Source organism: Mercenaria mercenaria, chromosome 3 (genome assembly GCF_021730395.1).
Source record: "Mercenaria mercenaria strain notata chromosome 3, MADL_Memer_1, whole genome shotgun sequence".
Taxonomy (NCBI): Eukaryota; Metazoa; Mollusca; class Bivalvia; order Venerida; family Veneridae; genus Mercenaria; species Mercenaria mercenaria.
Genome location: NC_069363.1, coordinates 64,816,926 through 64,841,746, shown reverse-complemented (window position 1 = coordinate 64,841,746; position 24,821 = coordinate 64,816,926). Strand labels below are relative to the sequence as shown.

Here is a 24,821-nt window from a genome sequence, read left to right as displayed (position 1 = left end):
ATTTTATTACGGTAATTTGGTAAATTTCTATTTCATATTTGGTATTTAGGCTGTATATTTGTCAATGTCAAATTTCAAAATGTATGTCACATTTCTAAAGAGAAATAATATATTATTTTATATTGTTTTGAAATGTGTATTAATCGTTTATTATGCTCGTCGTTTACTGTGAATTATGCCGGTATATATTTAATTGGAAGCGATATTAATTAACTAATAATCTAGGCCTTCGAGTTGTTTATCGTCTGATTTACCACGGTTCAGAGTTCAGATGCGTAGGAAACGAGGGCGTTAGCCCGAGTGGTTAAATACTGAAGCATCTGAACGATGAACCGTGGTAAATTAGACGATAAACAACTCGAAGGCCTATATTGTTTTCATTCTGACATGATCATTGATATATTTTAATAAATATTATGCTGGACTTCATTTACACGAGGAGTAATGTATCAGACGTCATGCGGCAATTTGACGTCATAATTGACGTCATAATGCTCTCGCGCGTCAACCGTTGTTTATCGCAGTATATACAGAGCTTGATTTCCTTCTTTGTTTAACTGGAAATCAAACCGAGTCATGTTAGAATAAACAATAAACTACGGAGGGTCACCTATAATCTTCCTCAGCCATCAAAAACTGTAACCATTATAACAAAAAAAAATGCCCGCACGAGTGTTTTAAAAACCTGCCAAACAAAAGAGACTATTTCAAATTAATAGGGGAGACCGGGGATAGTTGTTACATTTTTCATATTTTATATTGTATCGGATGAATTATTTAACCGATTTTGTCCAGCTTTATATTTTTGTAAAGCTCATTCATTGCAATTTTCAAATTTGTACTATTAATTCTAAAACGAAGAATATTTCTATTCGATAAAGATAGTTGTGTCATGTTGGAGAAATGTAACAACTTACCCCACCGTTGGGGTAAATTGTTACAGCGTCTGGGGCAAATTGTTACAATAAGCAATTTTACAATTTTACAAAGAATTTACATTTTTACAACACAACAGTAAACATACAATGCTTTCCAATCTGTTTATAACATGTATAACACAGCATTTTCATTTCACAAATGAATCATTTCATAGAGCCTTGGAAGTTAAACAAAACCTTGCGAATTTCAAACCGTACAGGTCCATACTCTATTTTTTTCAGCACTAACGCAAGCCTGAATAATGCTATAGGCCCCTACTATTTACTGAAACTGCTTCTTGTGTGTTTTTGTATCTATTTGCATGTATATAGGCAATACAATATGGTTAAATCAAAACATCTCTTCCATTTCTCCATCATATCCACAAGGACGTTTACATCTGTTTACATTTTTCTTTTGTTTTGTTGCTTTTTGTTCTTTAGTTTTGAGCACTTGTTTTGCTCATTTTTAGCAAATTTTCCACAGTTTCATGGTGAATTCTGATTTTACTATGTTAGTACTCTTTTCGGACCTGTCAGAAGAGCTCTTTTACATTTTTTCGCCATCCAGCAGTCATTCTAAATTGGCATTTCTTATCTGGAGAAAACGCAGGCCTGTTGTAGTTGTTCGCTGCTCTTAGTGCACTATTAGATTTTATTGACGCCGCTGTAATGTTCATTTCTATTCACACCGATCAGGACAAGATATATATATCTCCACTGAATACGACATCTTCACTGACAAATTGCAATAATGTTTGTATCGCCAGAGGAGCTCTTATGGTTTAAGATGGCAGAGGTGCCAATTTAAGGCAGCTACACAAAGTCGACCATATAAGGTATACAGCGCTTAATATCGTCAGTTACATTTTGGCCATTTGAAAAATCTATATAGTAACTGGCATGGTCATTTTACTTCATTTTCAGTAGTATGCGCATGGGGTAGTTGTCGTCTCTGCTATTCAATGTAACTACAGCATAGAACCAACAATGTCCATCCCCATATCCAGCTTCCTGGTTCAATCGGGCATTTACTATAACAAAAGTAGTGTTCTGGTTTCCCTTGTCTCAAACAGGAAGGTCTAATACGGTTGTTCCAGTCTCAAATAAAGATTCTCTTGTGAATCTTCTCTTTGGGGTCAGCTGGTAGTATGTACCAACGTGCCCCGCACTAATTGTAACAACATGCCCCGACCCCACAACACGTGACAATATCTAAGGTAGACAACTCAAAGAAAGCATGTAACCTCTTGAGATTTTACGATATTTAGCAAAATTCCTTGCTTAGTCCAACAACATTTTTAAAGTTTTATATATATTTCAAGTGTGCATATGAACCAAAAATGTATGAAAAACTCGAAAATTTACTTACGTGGCCCAAAATCTAGCTTTTTGTTCTATTTTTCAAATAACTGTCACCAAGTTAAATAATGCATCCGTAAAAGATGGCGACTTTTAAAACTAACAAACACGCATAATCTGTGACTTTATATGATGCGTCATTACTTCAATATTTGCAATGTAACAACCTACCCCATGTAACAACTATCCCCGGTCTCCCCTACACAATAGTTGTTCATAGCCTGAATGCAAATAGCCCATAACTCCAATAATTTAAGGAAAAAAGAATTGATACAAGGAAACTGATTTCATTAAATATCTGATTTAACATTTCTAATGTTACCTTACTTTGGCGGCAGATCTGCTTTTAACAATTCCAGGATCAGTTTATAAAATATTATAAAACACCACGAATAAAGTCTGACAGGTGCCCACGATTCAGTTCGAAATAAACACCATTTATCCTGTAAACGCCACACTCGTAAAGGTTACATAAAAGAAAAAATGCACGTGAATATATGAAAAATGAAAATAAATATCGCCACCTCCCTCCCTCCCTCCACCCCTCCCCTTTCAAGAAATGAATACTAAAAAACTGTTGAAACACTCCAAAGTGCTGTTTATACCCGAGGAAAATCAAGTTACGTTTGTTTCAAACAGGAAGTGATACAGTATTCAAGCAAGCAACGCCTATTTACGATAAAGATAGCAAAATAAAATGAAGATAAAAACAATTACAAATCCAGTGTTGTTTACTACATGATGTATTTGGTGTAATAGTAATAAGATATGTCTGAATTACAGAGTTTCTAGAGACTTCCCTTCATGAGTTATAAGGTACTATATTGTGGCATGTTTCTGCCTCGAGATAGCCATGTAGCTTAATGTATCACAATTCCAGGAATTGTGTGCATTTTGTCTGAAAACGTTACAGCAATAAATAATATTCTATATTTTATTTATTTTCTGAAAACAAAAATTGGTGCAAAATTTCGCGTTAATTTTGAACCTGCCACGAGATGCTTTGCTGTCAAGATAATATTCTAAATTTTCCAGCAAAGTTGAGAAATTTTCTTAAAACATTATCGCAATAAATTATTTTTTCTAGATATGCTTTTTTTTCCAGGAAAATCTAGGCTACTGAGATAAACCTCTCAGGAAAGTTCGAAATATTAAGATAACTTATTAAAATAGTGAGATAGCTATACATGTATGTGAATGTTAAATGACAACTGTGGGCACTGACGCAAAACGTATTCAAATTATTATATAAATTATCACAATAATATTTCCAGGAAAATTTCAACTACTGAAATAATCTTTTCAGAAAACTTCACTTTACTGAGACAATTTTTAAGTATCTCGATAGCAACCTAGCTATCTCGTGGCAGAAATATGCCACCATAAGTTACAATTTTATTTTCTAAAAAAAGATAAAAATAGATCTAGCCTCGCTCATCCAACTTGTTCTTAGGAAGTGGCTGCATATGTGAACATAGCAGAAGATACAAAAATTAAAATAATAACTCACTCAGTGATAAGTAGTGGACGTTTGACTGATCTTTGATAATTCCAACAAGTTTTAAAATACATTTGTATATTTATTTCTCTATTTTAGGTACAAACGAACAAAAAAATCCAAGCACAATTTACCGAAAATTCTTTTAACATTTACTTTAACCACGGCAGTGGGAGTGGCATGCTTGTTCAAGTCTAGCGTCTTTTTCAATATTTTTTTTTCAGTCATATAAACGACGGTGTCTATGCGTAATGCTGAGTGCCAAGCGAGTTTTTCACTTCTTTGGTATTACGCGGCCACGGAACGAACCCACGACTTCCAATACCTAGACCATGTGCTCTAGTACTTGTCTACTAAGAGTGTACAATGGGAGTGACTATCAAATAAAGGGGAACGTAGAAATAGCGTAAGAAAAGGGGATCCAGTTTTCAGGAAATTCAAAAGTTATTTACAACACGTAAAATAATTTATCTTAATTACGTAAGTAAAAAGTGTCACAAGAAATTATGAAAACTCAGAAAAGCTTAGTAAGAAGTACATTTATCGTTTTTCTATGTACTAGAGACATCGTTTTGTAAGGAAAAGACACCATCAAAGCATGGGTTTCATCTTCAAAAAGCTATCCAGTTTAAATTTTCAAGAACTATTTATATACCAGGATGGAGGGGTTCCTATGGATGAACTTGAGATGAAAATGCCATTATTTGCTGTGTATTTTTTACACAAAATGGCGAGAATCTCTATACCTATAATACTTCGGAAATGATTTATGAAACTGTATGATTCAAGTGACATTTCTATTATCAATTCAATGTTATAAAAGTTAAATATCTCATATTTTCACATTCCATTACTTAAAGAAACACACTAAATACGAATAAATACGTCTCAAAATGTTGTCAAAGAGGTAAAAGATATATTTTTATTACATACAAAGTATAAGCAATATATCCATTTTGGCACCTTCTGTAAAAAAAAAGTTCAGCTGTCGGGGTCAGGGTCACATTCGAGAAGGTTAATTATAACGGGATCTTTTGATGCTCCCTCCTTAAACTCCTCAAAAGTAATATGTCCATCCTTGTTCAGATCAAATTCCTCGAACAATTTCTCTGTCATTTTTTCAGGTGTATCCAGTTCTTTGGGGGCCATTGCGTTGGTCATCTTGTAGATCGCCTAAAATGTATAATGGAAAATATAAGTGTGTGTACTACCCTGCGACTTTTTGAATTTATACAGTGGAAAATTAAAGTGTGTGTCTTAGCATAACAACTTTTCCTTTTGTAAATGGTTGATAGAATACAACTTTTCCTTTTGTAAATGGTTGATAGAATACAACTTTTCCTTTTGTAAATGGGTGATAGAATACAACTTTTCCTTTTATAAATGGTTGATAGAATACAACTTTTCCTTTTATAAATGGTTGATATAATACAACATACCACAGACAATATAAGAATCGCCTTTAATTAAATTTCATATAATTATCTTTTTCTGTGTTTCTTGTTCTGATGACTGAATTTATAATACAAGTCCCTTTGTTTTTCCTTGTTTGAAATACGTTGTGCACCATATCGACTTATTTTTCGTATTTGATCAAAAAGTGTCATGGATCCAAATGTTTTTTGTTCTTTCACAAAATGCATAATTATCAATATCCGTCAAACAAAGTATTTACGTTCTTCTTTCCAGTGTAATTTTTTTGGTAGAAATTAGAGCATTTGAAAACGTATACATCTATTCTGTGTGTTGTTTTGTTTTGGTTGGGTTTAGCGCATATACCATTGAATGCAACGGCGTGCAGTTAACCGAATGTGTATTTCAAATAAAGAGATAATTTGTGGCGTTAAATTTTGTGTTAACTACTTGAAATATTATATATAATGAAATTCTAATGGCTAAAAATCTCCCGAAATGCACACGATAGCATTTTTTTTTTCATTTGTGGCAGATGAAAGGGTATTGTTTGTCTTTTCATTATATATATGAATGCACTCAATAAGAGCAGTGCTACGTCTTTTATAATTGAAATAAGGGGATTACAAAAACTGCTACTTTGAAAAGACTTGGCTGAATATGTTTGTAATAATCGTTATTTCCAGGCCTTGTTAGATAGTTTCGTGTAAATCCCCCTCTTAAAATGTCCACCAGTCGCTTACGAACCTTATATTTATCAAACTTTAATTGTAAAATCAGTAAGTAGTTGAAATATTTCGCTAATTTCAATATAAACGCCACGATATTGTAATTTTCGTCATAACCCTCTCCAATAAGAAATCATTTATTCGCATAAGTAGTGTGTCTACGAAAAAGTTAAATTAAATCAAGTTTAGCATTTTATTGACATTGTTCATATTTGTTGGTACGTCAGAAGTTTTGCAAGCCATCAAACCATGGAATACTTGGCGTCGTGATTAATTTATCAACACGTAACTATTGATACAAATCGAAACTTCTAACGTGCCCCGATATTTTTGGCAGTATGTTTCATAAAACTTCAGACTACAGATATAAGATTCTCAGGTATTTAGAAAAACATATTAAGAATTCAACAAAATCAAGTCACTTTATGTAATTTAAAACCTCAACCCAATTTTAAAAAGTCGCAAAAATACGCACAAATGTTTAGAATTTATACACGAACGAATCCCGTCCTAAGTCGTCCTAGGACAATCATGACCGTGAAAAAATAACTTGCATACAAATTAAATCTGGTGAAAATTCAATATTTGCACCTTTGAATCCTTATAAATGAAATCTGCTTATTGAATAATATAACAGAAACATGGATCTGTATTTGTGTGACTCCTTAAAAAGGGGTGGAGATCGTCAAATGAATGAAATTACAACTTTAGTTAATATTTTCAAACATGTTCTAAACAACATTTATGTCTTTCTAGAGAAAATTCAGAAACGTACTATTAGTGTTATCAAATATATTGCCCAAACTATCTAGGGTCTTTATTTATAGAAGTGTGTAATAATTAAAAGTAATTTTTTCCAGATACAAAATACTGAATAAAAGATGTGTCCTCCTTAATCAGATACCATGCGCAATCTGAGTAGAGGGGTCTTTGTATTCCGGAACAACTTGTTGGAAGACACTAGGTATAAAGTTGTTTCCAGCAATGTAAGAGTTTGGTAAGTAACGGCCAACCAATGCCAAGTTCTTTCTTGATTGTGCGAACTGTAATAATCTGTTTCGTAAATATATTTGCACAGAAGTAAATATACATTTTAGAGTAACATACCAACCTCTACTATTTCTTTCATTTCGCTCTTATTTATAAACCCATCTCCATTTATATCATACATGTTAAAAGCCCATTTAAGCTTTACTTCATTGTTTGTATCACTGCCGGAAACGCAGAGTCCAATTAGAAATTCCTTGAAATTCACCGTGCCACTTCCATCTTTATCAAACGTACGGAAAACATGTTCCGCAAATTTTGAAGCGTCTCCGATAAATAACGAATTGTAAACTTTTTTGAATTCATCTCTAGTCAATTCTTGTTGTCCTCCTCGTAGACTGGTCAAATACTCTTTGTACCATGCTTGGATCTCTTCCGGCGACAGGTTTACTTCATTTCTTAATTGTTGAAGAGACTCGGGGTTTAAACTCCGTTTGCTAGATTTCGAACCCATTTGCTCAGATCTGGTTGCTGAAATCAAAGTAGACGCAAATCAATTTTCCTGATATAGTTCAGTAATATTTAGTCACAGATAAGATATAAGCACTTTAAAGTGCCTATATTTTGTGTTGTATTTTATATCCAAAATTGATCATTTTCAGATATGAATAAAACATACATCCGGATTGATATTCACACCAAAAATAACACACCTCGTTGTTTCTTTTCAAACATTTGGAGTATTTGATGATTTTCAATTATCTGTTCAATTTTGCAAGTACGGAGTTATGTTACATGAGGAAAATGGAGTCATGTTACACAAGGAAAATACGATAATTTACGAAGTTATATACCAGGTTAACACTGGGAATAAAGTATCCACTCAAAACATGTCACCGTATTATTACACTGTTATAACTATAACTGTTGTAAGTTTTCAGATGAGCTGTCACATTTACCCAGCAATTCAACCATATCACCCAAAATATAAAAGCATATTACCCGAAACTATCTATTAAATTTATACTCCATAAATGGGATTTATAATAAACCTGTGTCATGTTACACACATTATTCCCATTCCCTCAAAAGAAAGCTGGGAGAGTTCGAAATCAAAATAACTATATACGGTGTATATTTATATTATTTGCATAACTGAGCAGTACTGCTTGATGGATATACATGTAAGTAATTAAATCTATTCATGCATACTATGAACATGGTGTTGTTTTTGCATATTTATCATAAATCGACGGAGTAATAATATCTTAATTGTAATAAATACTTGAATGAAAGGTTTAGGCGATGACAAATGACATAAACTTTACTCTAAGGATGCAGGAATTTGGCTCATGTTCATCCCCCACCACTCAATTTCTTCAGATATTCTAATATTAAAGACTCCGATATAATGGATTATTCATGTATTAACAGGGTAATACTGAAATATCTCCGCATTAATATTCAACATCAAAATAAACATATGAGCCGCGCCATGAGGAAACCAACATAGTGGCTTTGCGACCAGCATGGATCCAGACCAGCCTGCGCATTCGCGCAGTCTGATCAGGAGCCATGCTGTTCGCTAACGGTTTCTCTAATTGTAATAGGCTTTGAAAGCCAACAGCATGCATCCTGACCAGACTGCGCGGATACGCAGGCTGGTCTGGATCCATGCTGGACGCAAAGCCACTATGTTGGTTTTCTCATGGTGCGGCTCATATCAATATCATATACAGTGTTAGGAACGCGTCATGTTTACGTTACAATGTCTTACTTTACTCTTTACTTCATTTTACTTTCCATTTTACTTTAATACTTACTTACTTACAAATATACATGTATATACATGTACTTACTTACTTACAAATATACATATACATGTACTTACTTACTTACAAATATACATGTATATACATGTACTTACTTACTTACAAATATACATATACATGTACTTACTTACTTACAAATATACATGTATATACATGTACTTACTTACAAATATACATGTATATACATGTACTTACTTACTTACAAATATACATATACATGTACTTACTTACTTACAAATATAAATGTATATTCATGTACTTACTTACTTACAAATATACATGTATATACATGTACTTACTTACTTACAAATATACATATACATGTACTTACTTACTTACAAATATAAATGTATATTCATGTACTTACTTACTTACAAATATACATGTATATACATGTACTTACTTACTTACAAATATACATATACATGTACTTACTTACTTACAAATATACATGTATATACATGTACTTACTTAGAAATATACATGTATATACATGTACTTACTTACTTACAAATATACATATACATGTACTTACTTACTTACAAATATAAATGTATATTCATGTACTTACTTACTTACAAATATACATGTATATACATGTACTTACTTACTCACAAATATACATATACATGTACTTACTTACTTACAACTATACATATACATGTACTTACTTACTTTCTTACTCATTTACTTACTTTATTACTACCTTCCTTACTTAATTAATTACTTATATAAACTCACTTACTTACTGGCTAACTTTCTAACTACCTTACTCACTTACTTACTTATTTACACAGTTTTTCCTTTATTGTTCGTCCAAAACTTTTAATGCTACATTGTCTTACACTTGTTACTATTGTTTAAGAATGAAAACCTCGACTTTTCAAAAGAAATAAAACTTACATTCTACAGGCAACGTCCAGAACATTTAAGATTTACTGTAATTGTCCGGCTTTGAATTTGAAAGTGTTTAATTAATATCTAAAACGTTGGGCATGGTGAATTCTTATATGCAAATTGATATGTATACAAGAATATATTTCAAACAATAAATATTTACTCTCTATCTCACTGACCTCCACATAATAGTAATGAATAAGTTCTGTTTGATTAACAGACTTTTTTCGTTTAAGGATAAGTGCCCTGTATTATTATTATAAACAAGTACAAAATGTGGGTTATAATTATGTGTGTAAAAACGCTCATCTATAACACATGACAAAAATTCAGATTATTTAAGATTTCTAATTTAATGCATCATCGGACAGCAAGTTGTGAGATGTTTGTAATCTCTCAATACTTAATTTTAAAACTATACATTACTTTCGTTAAATTCAATGAAAAAAAATCCAATCATTATCAATCAGCAACAGACGTTTTATGAGAACTTACTGTTACCAGTGTACAATGCATTAACCATTTCTCCGCAAGCGATTACTAACATCTCCACATGAATCAGAGGTAGAGGACAAATTATTTCAGACACAAAATCTTTTAACAAATCGTCACGGAGAATATGCACCTCGCCCGGGGATCAAACTCACGACCTGGCAATCTGTAAATCTGCACTCTCTCCGTTGAACTACTCGCGCGGGTATTAAATGCTCTCATAAAATAGGTTACTTTCCAGGAGACATAGTAAGTTCGAAAGTGGACAAATTTCTCCTGCACACACTGGTCAAAATATGATAAATTGAAAGCACGGTCTCTGAGACATTAAATCATATCGCAGATCAATAATAATGATAATTGAGCCGTGCCATGAGAAAAACAACATAGTTGGTTTGCGACCAGCATGGATCCAGACCAGCCTGCGTATCCGCGCAGTCTGGTCAGGATCCATGCTGTTCGCTAACAGTTTCTCTGATTCCAATAGGCTTTGAAAGCGACCAGCATGGATCCTGACCAGACTGCGCGGATGCCTTTCTTGTGATATAAGCATATAAACAACCGTTTTTCTAAAACGAATTTCATGAAACATTGAAGTGTAAGTAACAAATTCCCAATGTTCGCCAACAACGTACGCAACGTCACTATGTTGGTTTTCTCATGGCGCGGCTCATATAGCTGCTGATTATAAAGCTACTGATTAATTATTCTACAATTACAGTTCTGGCAAGGAGAAATCACTGACTGATCTAATTTGACATTTTTTCTTCAGAATGAAACTTACGCAGTCAAACAAAAATGATCTACCCCATACCTCGAACGCCTACAAAAACAACATTTTTGACTCTGTCCGTCCCGTTTGTATTTCCTCCCTAAACTCGACTAGAGGGCAGGTTACGATATCCTTTCAGGGCACTTCTCTAGACGCTACACCTTTTTGCTAATAATACTATATTCTTTCGTTTTATCAGATTCCAGCCCAACACTGATTTTATTCAACACCTGGGTGGCGTTTAATGACTGGAACGCTTTAGGTAAAGATTGTGACAATTTCATGTAATTAACTATTCTCATATCTAAACCGTTATCATCTCTACAGAACAGACAACGTTAAAGCAACAATATAAGATGAAAAGGTGAATATGCTTCTCTTTTATGCATTGAATGATACAATATTTTACTGGTTTCTTGCTCAAATGTCTTCTTTGCTACCAAAGGATCTTTATCAACTATCACAACAGCAGTCTTGCTGTGTCATGTGGCGGCTGTAAAATGTCCCCTTGTACTTAGACTCAGTGTTGTTATATTTTCTGGTCCTTTGGTATCATGGAGTACACTCATTTTTACTGTAATAGAATTCCGCTCAAGCCAGTATTTGTTTGTTTCTTTTGGGTTTAACGCCGTTTTTCAACAGTATTTCAGTCATGTATCGACGGGCAGTTAACCTAACCAGTGTTCCTGGATTCTGTACCAGTACAAACCTGTTCTCCGCAAGTAACTGCCAACTTCCCCACATGAATCAGAGGTGGAGGACTAATGATTTCAGACACAATGTCGTTTATCAAATAGTCACGAAGAACATACGCCCCGCCCGAGGATCGAACTCACGACCGCGCGATCTGTAGACCGACGCTCTACCTACTGAGCTTAGCGGGCGGGCTCGCTCAAACCAGTGGTAGGGGGCATGAGGGGTGTTGCACTTTTCATAACCTCTCATGAACAGACTCAATCACACCAAGCCTACTGTCTATATGTTGATTGGTTGCGTTCTATACTTCCAAAGGTTCTTTTCATGATTTTGTGGTAATAAATTTAGTAACGCAATCAATGACACTGTTTGAAAGTAAGTACAGACGTTCAAACATACATTACTGTGAAAATTAAATATTAATTTTGAACTTTAAGTGCACACGGTAGTATTCTGCCAGGTTAAATGACCACATATATTATCAGATTTGGATATGATTACTATATACATAGAAATTCATGCTGCAAATATGGCCAAATAAGTAGCTTAAAACTGGTAGTAGGTGGTCTTTGAATGTGCACATCAACTTCTGCATACCAAAATGTTCGTCAGAATATGTAGTTTTCAGAACTGCCTGATGCCAGTTTCTAGTCACTGGGCAAAGTCCTCAAATTCAAGATGGCCGCCAACATGGCCGCTGATACATGAAAATGATACCTAATGCATAAAATTGCAAAATAAAAGCATTTAACTGTTGTAAATTAATTTGAAGTTATTATAAAAATGTGAAAGTTATAAATCTGCAAAATTATATGCATTTATCGATATGAAATACAATTTTTTGACACATTTTATACCAATTTTATATGGACTAAAATGTGATGAATACTGTTTTCTTGAACATACGGTCAATATACTTTGTTTGTATTCCTGTGTTTACTGTTGTTCCTTACACAATGCAATCCCGTGTTGAATAAGTGATAATAAATTGTAATAACATTATTATTTTGTTAAAGGATAAATTCAAATTATTGATAATATATATATATTTAAGTGGGTGGGGTAATTCAATATAGAATATATCTAATAACAGGTAAATTAAAAAATAAATTGATAATCATCTTCAGTTATGTATACATCCTACTATCGTTTCATTAGCAAAACAATGTATAAACTACGAAATATATAGTTAAACGAAACGTACCAAGTTTATTTAAAAAATGGCCGCCAAGATGGCTGCCGCAATGTTTTTGCTATGACTTATATTTTATACCGGCAGCAACACCTTTGAAGACTCTGCTATAGCTTGTTGATTTCTTTGCGTTATAACAGTCTTACATTATGTTGATTATTTAATTGCATTGTAATTTATAGAGTAAACAGCAATATGTTCTTTATATATTTATAAAATAAACGAAACAGAACATAGGTATATACATCCATACCAGATATAGGTTATAAATGTAAATATTTAATAAATGAATCCTTCCCCTACACAAATACACAGTGAATAAACACTGCTTAATTTAATTACCTAGATCAAGGGAAACTTTCCCTTACACCAAAGTTACAGGAAATAACGAAATTGTCCGTGCTTCTATTGGAAATACAGGGCCTGAGTATTTTTGGCTGTTAGGGTCAAAACACCCGTTGTGCACGTTCCAATAATGTCTGCCACTGTCTGGGCAGTCATGCCCAACAAATGTTGGCTGCCAAATCTGGAAACACTATGGGACAAACTGCCTAACAAATGTGGGCTGCCAAATCTGAAAACCCCATGGGACAAAATGCCCAACAAATGTGGGCTACCAAATCGGAAAACCCCATGGACAAAATGCCCAACAAATGTTGGCTGCCAAATCTGACATCCCCATGGGACAAAATGCCCAACAAATGTGGGCTGCCAAATCTGAAAACCCCCATAGGACAAAATACTGAACATTCGACTCCAGCATTAACAAACTATCGGGAATTTATTATTTCCAGTCGGTGACCTGGTGAATACTCAAAATTGTCTGGACATTCCATGCCAACCATGTGGTAAATGCAGGGAGAAATAGATCCTTGAGAACATACACTATACAAAATGGTAACCTCCCTGGTTTAATATCTTACATCATATAAAATTGACAACGGTAATCTCCCCTTTGTTAAACATCCTCAACTGACCAATCATAAAATAAGCAATTCATTTACATTATATACAATTACAAGTGTAACCTCCCCTGTTTTATATATTCTGAATTGATCGGTTGTAACATTTCACCTACATCATGTAAAATTTACAACAGTACTCCTCTGTGTACATCAAAAGATAAATATAAAAACTAAGACTGCTAATGTGATCATCATGGAGGACACTCTACCTTATTTGAAATATTGCTCACTCTTTAAAAGCGACCCTCCGGTCAGTCAGAGAATTACTCTGCTTCTTCAGTTCAGGGCAATCTCTTCTCAGGTGATCTCCCTGACAATTAAAGCATTTCCCTGGTGATCTAGGCAAAGTACGATTCTTCAGCCAATGATGTCCCCCCCAATTGAAGTAGCTCCCCCCCCCCCCCCCCCCCCCCCCATTCCGACTAGGACTACCTGATCTACCCGGACTGTTTTCCCGATACTTATTTCTTCCGGGACTATACGGATTGGGAGACAATGATTGATCAACTTTGGCGGTAAGCTCAGACATAGCTTTCAACAAATCTGTCTGCTGCTTAGTAGCGTTTTCTTGGTATTTAAGTTGGCTTTTGCCAGCGGTCTCCTGGACTTTACTCATACTGTTTAGTAACTCTTCTTGGAATTTTCTTTTGGTCTTGCAGAAGGTTGTACGAGGGCAACCCCATTTTGGTTCATAAACCGCACACCCGAGCTATTATAGTCTTGCAAACCAGAATTACTGGGGAGCACGTAAGGCGCCTGCTGTTGAGTCCCCAATAGCCGATTGGGGGCCCAGGATTCATGGTTCAAGATGGAACCATTGGTTGGTATTTTGACTGGAGCAACAGCACTGACTTGATGTTCATAAGGCGTTGTATCTCTTGAATCCGAATATAGCAGACCAGAAGCTCCCCAAGGGTACATGATCTGAGCCGCAATCGACTCATTTACCCTAGGTAAGATCTGTGCCCTTGTAGCAGGCACTTGGAACGGTGCCCTAGCATGCATATTTGAATAAGCTGGGTGCGGATCATGGGAGTAGCCACGGCATCAGGTAGCATTGAAGCAGCCATAGTGTATGGTGTAGAGGCCACTAAAGATATATTGGCGGGCATTTGCGCAAAGGACGCCGTGGTATGGTAAGATGGCAGTGCAGCAACTGTAGTATTTGGGATTGAGGGAAGACCGAACCAAGCTATACTGGTTGGAATGGATTGAACCCCAACGAAACCCATTCCGGGTGCCAGGGGTTGACACAAATGACCACCTCTGGGTTGCGCTACGCGAGAGGGATCTTGTATATTTGTATTAAGTGTGCCACTCATACAGTAAGGTGTTTATGCAACAACATGTTCACCAGCTCCATGTGGAAAGGTTCGAACCACCGTTTGTTCCACCGGTGAGATTTGGTACAGGAGCCATAGCCGGTACATTTGTACTACTTCTAGGGGCCTGAACCCCTGTGTCAACCATAGGGTAGGGTGGTCGAACCAGAGTGTTTTGATCAGGTGGACGGATTTTATTCAAAATGCCACTTGTGGGTTTTGGTGCAGAAACTGTTGCGGGTACATTTGTGTCAATAGGAGGGGTGATCGCCTGTGGTACCCATATGGTAGGGTTGTCTAGCAATAACATTCTGGCCCCCGTCAGGTGGACGGGATTGATCCCAAGGGCCACCTGTAGGATGTAGTGCGGGCATAGTTCCTGGCACATATGAACCACTTGTAGGGCCCTGCAGTCCTGCTTCTCCCTTATAATTAGGCGGTTGTACCAAAGTGGACTGTTTTATGTCGGGCGGGCACAGTCTATTCCATATTTCAGCCTGATATTGTTGTACCGTACCCAAAACTGGTACAGCTGTATCATGATGAGGGTCAAGCACCCCACTCCCACTCATAGGATAAAGCGGCATATACATGTACTTGGATGATGGTACAATTGTACCTTGTTGCGGGGCACGTTCACCGGAACCACCCAAAAGATGATTTGACACAAAAGCTGATGAGGGCGTATTCGTACCAGGCGGAGGTACTTGCCCCCCCCCCCCCCGGTACCATTACTAAGACACGGACCCGGGCGTATTTGTACCATGTGGAGGTACTTGTCCTCTGGTGTCACTACTAATAATACTTGGCACGGAAACCGATGTACCAACGGAGGTACTTGTCCGCCAGTACCCCTTGATGCCATAATCAGAACTGGTTTATATGCAGCAGGAGTCTGGCACACTTTGCCAGCATAGAGGTTCGATGCTGCTTGACCCGTCGGTTCAGACATACGGGAGGCGGGGGCTCGGCCTCTCATGATATTCGCGTGATGCGATACCAAAGATGAACTATTTTCGTTTGTATTTGGATAAGGGGAAAGATCCCTCGTGCCACCCGTAAGGTTCGAAGATGTATGCATTGCTGGACCAGACATACGGGAGGCGGGGGCTTGGCCCCTCTGAACATACGCATGATGCGTTACCAATGATGAACTCATTTCATTTGTTTTCGGGTAAGGGGTATGATCCCCTCGCGCCACCCGTAAAGTTCGAAGTTGTATGCATTGCTGGATCAGACATACGGGAGGCGGGGGCTTTGCCCCTCTGAATATTCGCGTGATGCGATCCCAAAGATGGACTCATTTCTATAGATATTAGTAAGCATTTTATTTCTACAGAAACAACTTACGTCTTACAAGTAAACTTTAAAACGGAAATACATTTTATGTATGAGTTGTGCGTATTTGACGTATACATGTGTATGTTGTTTGTTGTTTAGAATTTAATAACATTCTAAAGGTTAGTTATTCAAATCTTAAAAAGATGTCATTGCAGAGCAGTATTCCATATTTTACTGACGATATCATATCTCACAAGCTTACAAGCTTACAACTGAACATAAAATGTCGAAGACATTACATTTATTACGTATGCTGTATATTAATCATTTTTACATTCTCTTTTTACAAGAAAATGACTAGCAAGCAGTTCATAATTTTAAATCAGTATTTTTAAGTAATTGCTAAAGAAATATTCTATTAAATGCTGTTTTAATCTTCGAATTTACATTTCAGCCTGTTTTAATTACTTTTAGCAAACATATGTTTACTTCAAGATCGAACCGTGTCATAATGTGAAAATGATATATTTTCATCATTTACTGATTACCCACACAAATTATGTAACTTAATCTTATTAATGTCGGTAAATATGCCACATTTTATTCATGTAATAGTTATTTTTCACGTATTTGTTCCGTCAAAAAAAAAATGCACATTAAAAAACCTGCACCTTTACTTCATATGAATTTTAAAGTATTAGGCCTACACATATTATATGTAAGTGTACATAGATTTACCCCACCCACTAAGCTGTTTACTTAGCCCTTTATTGTTGGATTAACAGATAATAATTTAATTAAAAGTTGTCATGCCAAATACTTATGATATAGTTTATGAATTTCTGAACATAATAAAGCATAAAACTTGTAAAATATAACCAAGCAATTAAAAGTGGTAGAATTATTAAAAGAATGTTTGTAAAACAACGATTTTTTTTTATCATTTTGCCTGCAAAATCCATCATATTTTGTAAGAATATAATTCAATTTACTTAAAGATGAAATAAACTATGTTTTAATCTATTCTACAACAGAAACTAGTATAAGACTAGGACGATGCCTTTAAATTTGAAATATATTGTCCAGTCAATATGTATAGTATGATTTTTAATTTTCGGCAGCCATATTGGCGGCCATCTTGAATTTGAGCACTTTGCCCACCACTTGCATTCTGGCATCAACTGGTTTTGGAAACTTAAGACTCTTACAAACATTTTGATATATAGTTTGCGATGTGCACATTCGTAGACCACCTACCCCTCATGGAGGTGAACTCGGTTGCGACAGTAAATGAAAAGACAATGTAAAACATATGGATAACAACGTCAGAACGAACAATAAAAATGTTCGTAGAATAAACTTTTAACCTGTCTTTTTTTCAAGAAGTATGTGAATCTATTCTTTTAGTGACAAAATCAGCTGCACTTAGGAATTATAATCCCAGCAATGAAACAATTTACCAAATAATTATAAAATTTTGGTTTCACAGCCGTTTATGCTTATTTTTCCTGGGGATGAAACAGATAGTTATTACAGGCATTACAAAATTCAACATACATGATAATGTGTCACAGAATGAACCATATCTTTAAACGTTATGACAGCATGTTTTTTATACGAGAAGTGTCAAGGATAAAACATATTGGCTTTACAACAATAATAATTGACTATATTTGTATGGTTCTATATTCATCGAATATCAACAATTTATAAGCACATATTTACAAATATGATCATTGAAAATGCAGAACGAAAAAAAAATTAAATAAACAGGGTCAAGGATCTGTACTAGGCCTAATAGCAACACCGAAGTTAAACACATTAATAAGGAAATATATATACAGTTTTGAAGGATACAACGTAAATAGTGGTAGACACGGTTTGATTCGGTCTTTTTTGTGGGAGGTATTGAAATGTGCAACATCCATTTACCTCCTGAAGTCTGATTCTTGTTTCTGGTTGAAAGATTGTCAAAGATGCGATTTCAGATCTTTTAAATAAGCGCATGTTTCTTATCATTTTGGTCTTGTGTGACGTATTGTTTTCAGTTTAAATTACATTTTGTACTATACTACATAGAAGTTGACGAGGCATATCTATTATATATCTGTTCATACAGACCGCATGGAAATCATAAGGATGTTCAAACTAGAAGTGTAAATTCTCGATGTATTTCTAGGTAACTTTCGTCCCAAGCACGCCAGTCTTACTTTGACGTGATCTTCAACGACTGGCACAAAGATACAAAAAAAGCTGGGTCAACTGCAGTGGATGGGGGTTATTTTTGTAGACTGAAAGTAAATGTTTTCACTGTTACCGTGACATCATGGAGACGTGTTGTTCTACTGATTAACGCCATTCTGTCAGGAGACTTTGGTCGATCTGGACTTGAATCACTACTGTATACTTTCTTACATGATACCGGTACTGTAGTATCCAAAGAAGCGGACTAAAAATGACTCGCATAAGATTTATGCCACTTCTGCTATTGTGTTAATAATACAAATTAGTATTAGTTAGGGAACCATGGAACTAAATACATTTTACTTCATCAAGGAGTTCCGCAACTTCCGCTTAAGCAGGAGCTAGCGGACATGTTCCAGTTCCAAAAGCACAGTCGCCTCAAACTTGGGTCTTTAAACCGGTTAATTAAGCATAAACTCTCACAATTTCTCCTCTTCATGTTCAATAGTTACATAACTGTGTAAATGAAAGTAACAAAATCTGATACAATTTCGGTAAGTTGCGTTTTATGCTTCCAAATCATGTTCTTATGGATTTAAATACTCTCACCTTCCATCAGAAATGACAAAATCAGGGTTAACTCCTTCTATTCTCGGACGAATCTGCAAACGTGACAAAATAATCCCCAAGCGTTAGAATCCAAATAAAAGTAGCAGCCTTTTTTTGCTCTAAAGTCAAAGCACAACTTCAAGAAAAGTAACCACGGTCTTTAGACCATACCCTGTATCATTCATGTTCATGAGCTTTTCACAAAAACGGACAAACAAAACAACCTACTCTTTTGTGAATACACATGTACACTGACCAAAATTCAAAAAAAGCTGTCCTAAAGTAAAACTGCAGTAGTGTAACGGATACATACCTTAAATACCCAGTCAATTATATCAAAGAGACAAGGTAAATACAGCATGCATCAGGGCACCGCATTAGGACAGTCGAGACTTTTGTCTACGTAAGGTTACTCGATTTCAGATATTTTAGAGAGGAGCAAAACCTTGGCTGATGTGCGGATGGAATGCTATTTCTTAATTTTATATTCATGATATTGGATGTCTTCCATATTATATACCCAGTATGTTTAAAGTTTGTCTCATACAAATTCCATATTTTAGACTGTAGTATATGTTTAAACTGTTTAAAACTTTAAAGTATGGTTACTTTGACCGTTGCGTTTTAACTTTTTGAATAGACTGTCACGTTTCCGTATTAAACGATTGATGTCTCGAGTGACACAATGAAGATAAGTCTTATTTTGAACATACCTAGAAACGCCTTCTTGTGTTATCTTGGAAAGGTTGATTCAACTTGAAGATCTTCAGATAATATTAACTCTGCGTTTTTCGTACAATTAACTTTTGTAGTTCTGACAGTTTTCTAAATTCATCCCATTTGGCTTTGTGGAACAATTCGTTGTCTCTAAGAATTTGTCCGCTCGAATTTTACGTTGGTGTTTTTTTTTCCAAGCGAAATAACAGAATATCTCTAACAGTTTGCATTCTTATTATCCGAGCCACGAAACTGAAACTTGTCATAATGGCCGATGACAATGCTTAGCAAAAGAACCACGACTCTATCTCAAATGAATTTCGTTTTATCTCAATTACTTGTTCTCAATTTTCTCTTGCCTTGACGATAAAATTAGAACTACTGAAGAGACTGAAGGGAATATCACGATACATGATATAATGACAGATGTCAGTGAGACAGGGTGCAGAGAGCAAGAAATCAAACTCTACCTTGGAATAATTTTCTATTAATCATCTCCCTTTTTGTACCTTTTTTTCTCCGGACAACGAATTTAAAGCAACATAATGATAGAATAGCAATAAGAGGGAATGTAGAGTGCAAAAAACGAAATTCTATCTTAGTTATAAGTTGTCTCCTTTTTTTTGCATTTATTTTCTTTTGTCCGATACCACTTAAGGGAATGTAATGAAAATTGATATAGTGTCAGATGGTAATGAGAGGATGAGCACAGCTAAAGTAATCATTTCCCCTGTAGTACTTACTTTTTTGTTTGCACTATAATGTCTAAACTGCTGAATGAACGAAATAACACTAAATGTCACGATAGATTAAAATTAGAAGATTTTCAAATGGCATGGGGCAAGAACTATCTTTCTGGGACAGAATTTTCCCGTGCCGCGTTTTCCGGTGCTAGAAAAACTCGCCTTACAGCCCGGGGTGTAAGATGACGCACGTACCATTATTTATGAATGAATGCGTAATTTCATATACTACTATAAAATATAGTACTTAAAAGAAAAGCCTTTGTTTTACTTTATTTCTTCTATTTGTTGAAGAATACGGCATGCAAGAAAAAAAATCTTTCACAAGTGGAAGGTGCAGAAGCATCTGGCTCTCGAGTAACTGTTATGCAGTAACTCGGCAGAGCCTCGTGAATGGAGTAAAAAAAATTCCAAACATGATGTGACTGGAAGTAAAAATCAAAGCTTCTCCTTTCTTGGTTACTGCTTTGACCCCCATTCCACTATAATGCACAACGGCGGGGGCCCTTGCTGCACCTGTTACGATAAAAGAAACAAGAATGTTTACTAGTTTTATTTCTTTGCATGTACTATTGATAACATTGTCTATATATTTTATAGGTTCAGTTTAGAAAAAACTTCAAATAGAAGTAATGAACAAAAGTTTAAATATTGAAAGAACACCCAAGTTTCCCTTCTGGATTTTATTTCTGGCTTGGTGGGGACCTGGATAGAACCACAGACCTACCGTATCCGGCTGAATGGCTTCTAATATGTATTAGCGAGAGATACAAAGTTTTTATTGACTTATTTGTTTGTTTCTATTTATAATAAAAATAACGAGACTAGAAAACTTAGCAACACTATCAAATTACTGACACAATTCCATTAAATCAGTAATATTATTATGAACGTTTATTTTCAATTTTAAGGATAGCCAAAATGAAGAGTTGGTAATTATGTATTAGCATTTACAGTGTAAGGGAAATAATCTAATTTCATTGGAAATGGATATAAAATATAACGTAATTAATAATACTAATATAATGAGAGTTTGGCTAGTATATTTTGCAACCAAATATTAAAGAATGACGTAATCGCGTACATGTCAAAGAAATCTGATAGTACATGTACTTCGAATCATATCTGTACTAGATTTAATGAATTGATTGGAAAAATTCTCTGATGTTAATATAATTTATAATCTATATATGCAACGAGAGTCTTAAATTTACCTTGATGATTACTTAGATTTATGTTTTCTCTGTAACTTTGGAACAACATATGTATATTAAGAGTCAGGTTTAGTGCACCATGAACTGGTTCAGTCCCGCAGTGTGTTATTGCCACTGGTTGTTCCAGGGCAGTACCCCGGCATGTGCCTTTTTGTTATGCCCTTGCTACTCGTTTAACGGCACAAAGCGCTTAAATATTGCTGCTGCAAATGTCTAATCAATCCTTGAGAAATATCATATCAAGCAAAATAATAGCAGACCCGGTTCGGTTGAATCTGTCTGTGGTTTGTTATGACATATGCAACACCTCTAATGGCTCCCTAGTATCTGCATTATAAAGTGGAACTCTAGCAATTTGTTGAATTCCTTGAATGGATTATATTGCTTTTAGAGCCAGAAGTGAGCCATTTCTAATGAGTTTCTTGTATTGCAAGAAATTAGTCTGTTAAAGAAAAATGAATCGTTACTATTCAGTTATAAACATCTAAAACCTCTTAGTTTAGCATTCGAATGTTAAGTGTTTGGTGATTCCTTTAAAGTAAATCATTTCCAATTATCATGACTTGAATCAGTAGAAATGAGGCTTAAGCTGCCCAGTGGTGTTTTTGCAACTGACTGTCCAAGGCGGTGCCCCACTGTGTTTCTTTGTTTGTTCGTTTTGTCCTCGTGTGTTGGCTTTGTGTGCGAATGTGTGTGTGTGTGTGTGTGTGTGTGCGTGTGGGTGTGCGTGTGCGTGTGCGTGTGTGTGTGTGTGTGTGTGTGTTGGTGTGTGCGTGTGTGTGTGTGTATGTGTGGCGTGCTCGTCTGTGTGCTGTAGGTTTCGTTTTGTGGAGGCTGCGTTTTTAGTACGTGGCATTCCCTTTTTGATATTTGTCTTTGTTTTTTTCTTAGTGCATTAGACCTAGATTGGAAGTCTATAGAAAGTTAATGGAGTATTAATCCAAAATACAGAATTCCGCTACCGGCTGATGTCAGAATGCGAACACTTAACGGTTTAAAAAGAGTTATGTAACTCATTTTTATAGCACAACAACAACAACTCCTGACTGTATAAATGTGCCCTTGTTTTTACTTTTTCCAAGTCATAAAACGAGGATTTATATCAAATAGAAAAAGCTATGTAAGTAACATGATTAGTATATACACAAACTACACAGACAAAGAAAAACATAGACAACGATGAAAAAACGAACAAACACACAGAGCTAGGTATCAACTTCTAAGTTGTCCACCCTCACTTCAAAGCCTCACCAAGTGAGACTGTACATATTTGTGTAGCAGAGTGTGTATTCTTCTTCTTCTTTTCATTTTAAGGGACACCTTAACACACTACTTTACTATTATATGGCAATAATTTAACTCCCTTTCGGGAATGAGTAATAAACAAACAAAAAAGAGTTAGCAAAATATCAGAAGTTAAAAAAGAAAAAGAAAGTTTAAAGAATTAATATTTATCCGTTATTAATATTAATAATTAATATTTTTTGGACGTTAGAGTACGTGGTCCGCTTGAAGCTATAGATAAGGCTGTGTTACAATGTACAACAGTTGATGGTTAGTTGGCCACTATCTCCACAGTCCATGGAAATCGTAGAAAGAGGTATATGGATCTGTCTGTATGATAACAGGTCATTTTATGAGTCATCAGAGGCCCTTCAATGTATAGCGGTATTACAACCTCGTCTATTCCATAAACAATCATAAAAAAGGTAAGAACTGTTTATCAGTGCGTTTGTTTTCTCAGTTAATTTCTTGTGGAATAAAAACTGTAAAATATTCTTTGTAAGCATAGCATACAACAATAAAACACTGAATCCAAGAACATACAGCAATTTAAACGTCCAAAGAACGCATCCCACCCAAAAAGAAACCATACAGCAGTTCAAAAGTACAAAGAAGGCACTCTACCCGAAACGAAACCATACAGTAGTGAAAATGTTGAAAGAACGCCCCACATTCAAAAACTAAATCATACAGCACTTCAAAAGGTCAAAGAATGCATCCATCCCAAAACTAAACCATACAGCATTTCAAAAGTTCCAACAAAGCACCCATCGAAATCCAAATCATGCAGCAGTTTAAAAAAGGAAGAAAAAGTGGAAACTCCATAGGTCGCTCAACACGACAAAAATGAAAACGTTGCAGGCTCGGTTTGATTGAACCTGTTCATGGACGGTAGTGGAAATGCATGCTACCGTCCACGCCCTCTAGCCCGTACACAAGTTACAAGCACCAAAAACATTTAGAGGCATCCGCAGATGTGTTCATACGGCGGTGCACATGGAATCTTCAATGGTACACTAGTGAGAAAACCCGATGTCGCATATAACAGTAACTGGTGCCCTCACCTAGCATCCATTAACCTGGGGATTTCAACTCTCTCGTCTTAATGTTTGATACACCTACAAAAGTAGCTGTGCAGGCCGCGGTCTGTGACAGTTGGTGTTTTGGGCAATGGAATGATTATGTAGCTGACCTACACCTTCCCTACTTCTGCTTTTCATCAAGCTTTATTAAGATTTTCTTTCTTTACTATAACCTTTTTAGCCCGACTATTTGAAGAACAGACCTGTAGAACTATTGGACTCACCCATGCATCGGCGTTAAGTTTTTTATGTAAGCTTGTATCTCAGTAACCATTTCTGGGAATGGATTGAAACGTCGCCAACTTATTGACTGTGAAGAACTGACTTACATTTCACAGGTTCCAAAGCCTTTTTTTTGCTTTTTTTTTTTGCCCCTTTTTCGACTTATATTTATTCAGTTGACAAAGCTGTTGAATAGTCAAGTGTTGCTGTCCTCCGGCAGTCCTCCGGTAACTCTTGTTAATTCTTCCCTAATGCACGCAGTTAACGTCGCGGTATATAGTGAAGTGAGAACTAACAAGATGAACGGTACGGATGCTAGACTCATCCACGCGTAAATACTACTGTATTCGAGAAGACAGATCAGTGAAACAGACTATGCGGATGCATGCCTTTCAGATCACACTGAGGACTT

The 24,821-nt window shown here is 35.6% G+C and overlaps 1 protein-coding gene across 5 annotated transcripts; it reads right to left on the bottom strand.

Moving 5' to 3' along the window:
* Positions 1-3,004: 3,004 nt before the first annotated feature.
* On the bottom strand, positions 3,005-24,641 carry LOC128555685 (neurocalcin-delta-like). 5 transcript variants are annotated; one of them, XM_053538784.1, is made up of 3 exons: positions 24,517-24,641; positions 7,030-7,436; positions 3,005-4,950 (listed from the first exon to the last, which is right to left on the bottom strand). In XM_053538784.1, the coding sequence occupies exons 2-3, from the start codon at positions 7,417-7,419 to the stop codon at positions 4,759-4,761; spliced, it is 582 nt and encodes a 193-aa protein (XP_053394759.1). In that variant the 5' UTR covers positions 7,420-7,436; positions 24,517-24,641; the 3' UTR covers positions 3,005-4,758. The 5 variants fall into 5 exon arrangements, with proteins under 5 accessions (XP_053394759.1, XP_053394757.1, XP_053394756.1 ...); XM_053538782.1 differs by lacking the exon at positions 24,517-24,641 and adding an exon at positions 19,148-19,345; XM_053538781.1 differs by lacking the exon at positions 24,517-24,641 and adding an exon at positions 9,641-9,680.
* Positions 24,642-24,821: the final 180 nt, after the last annotated feature.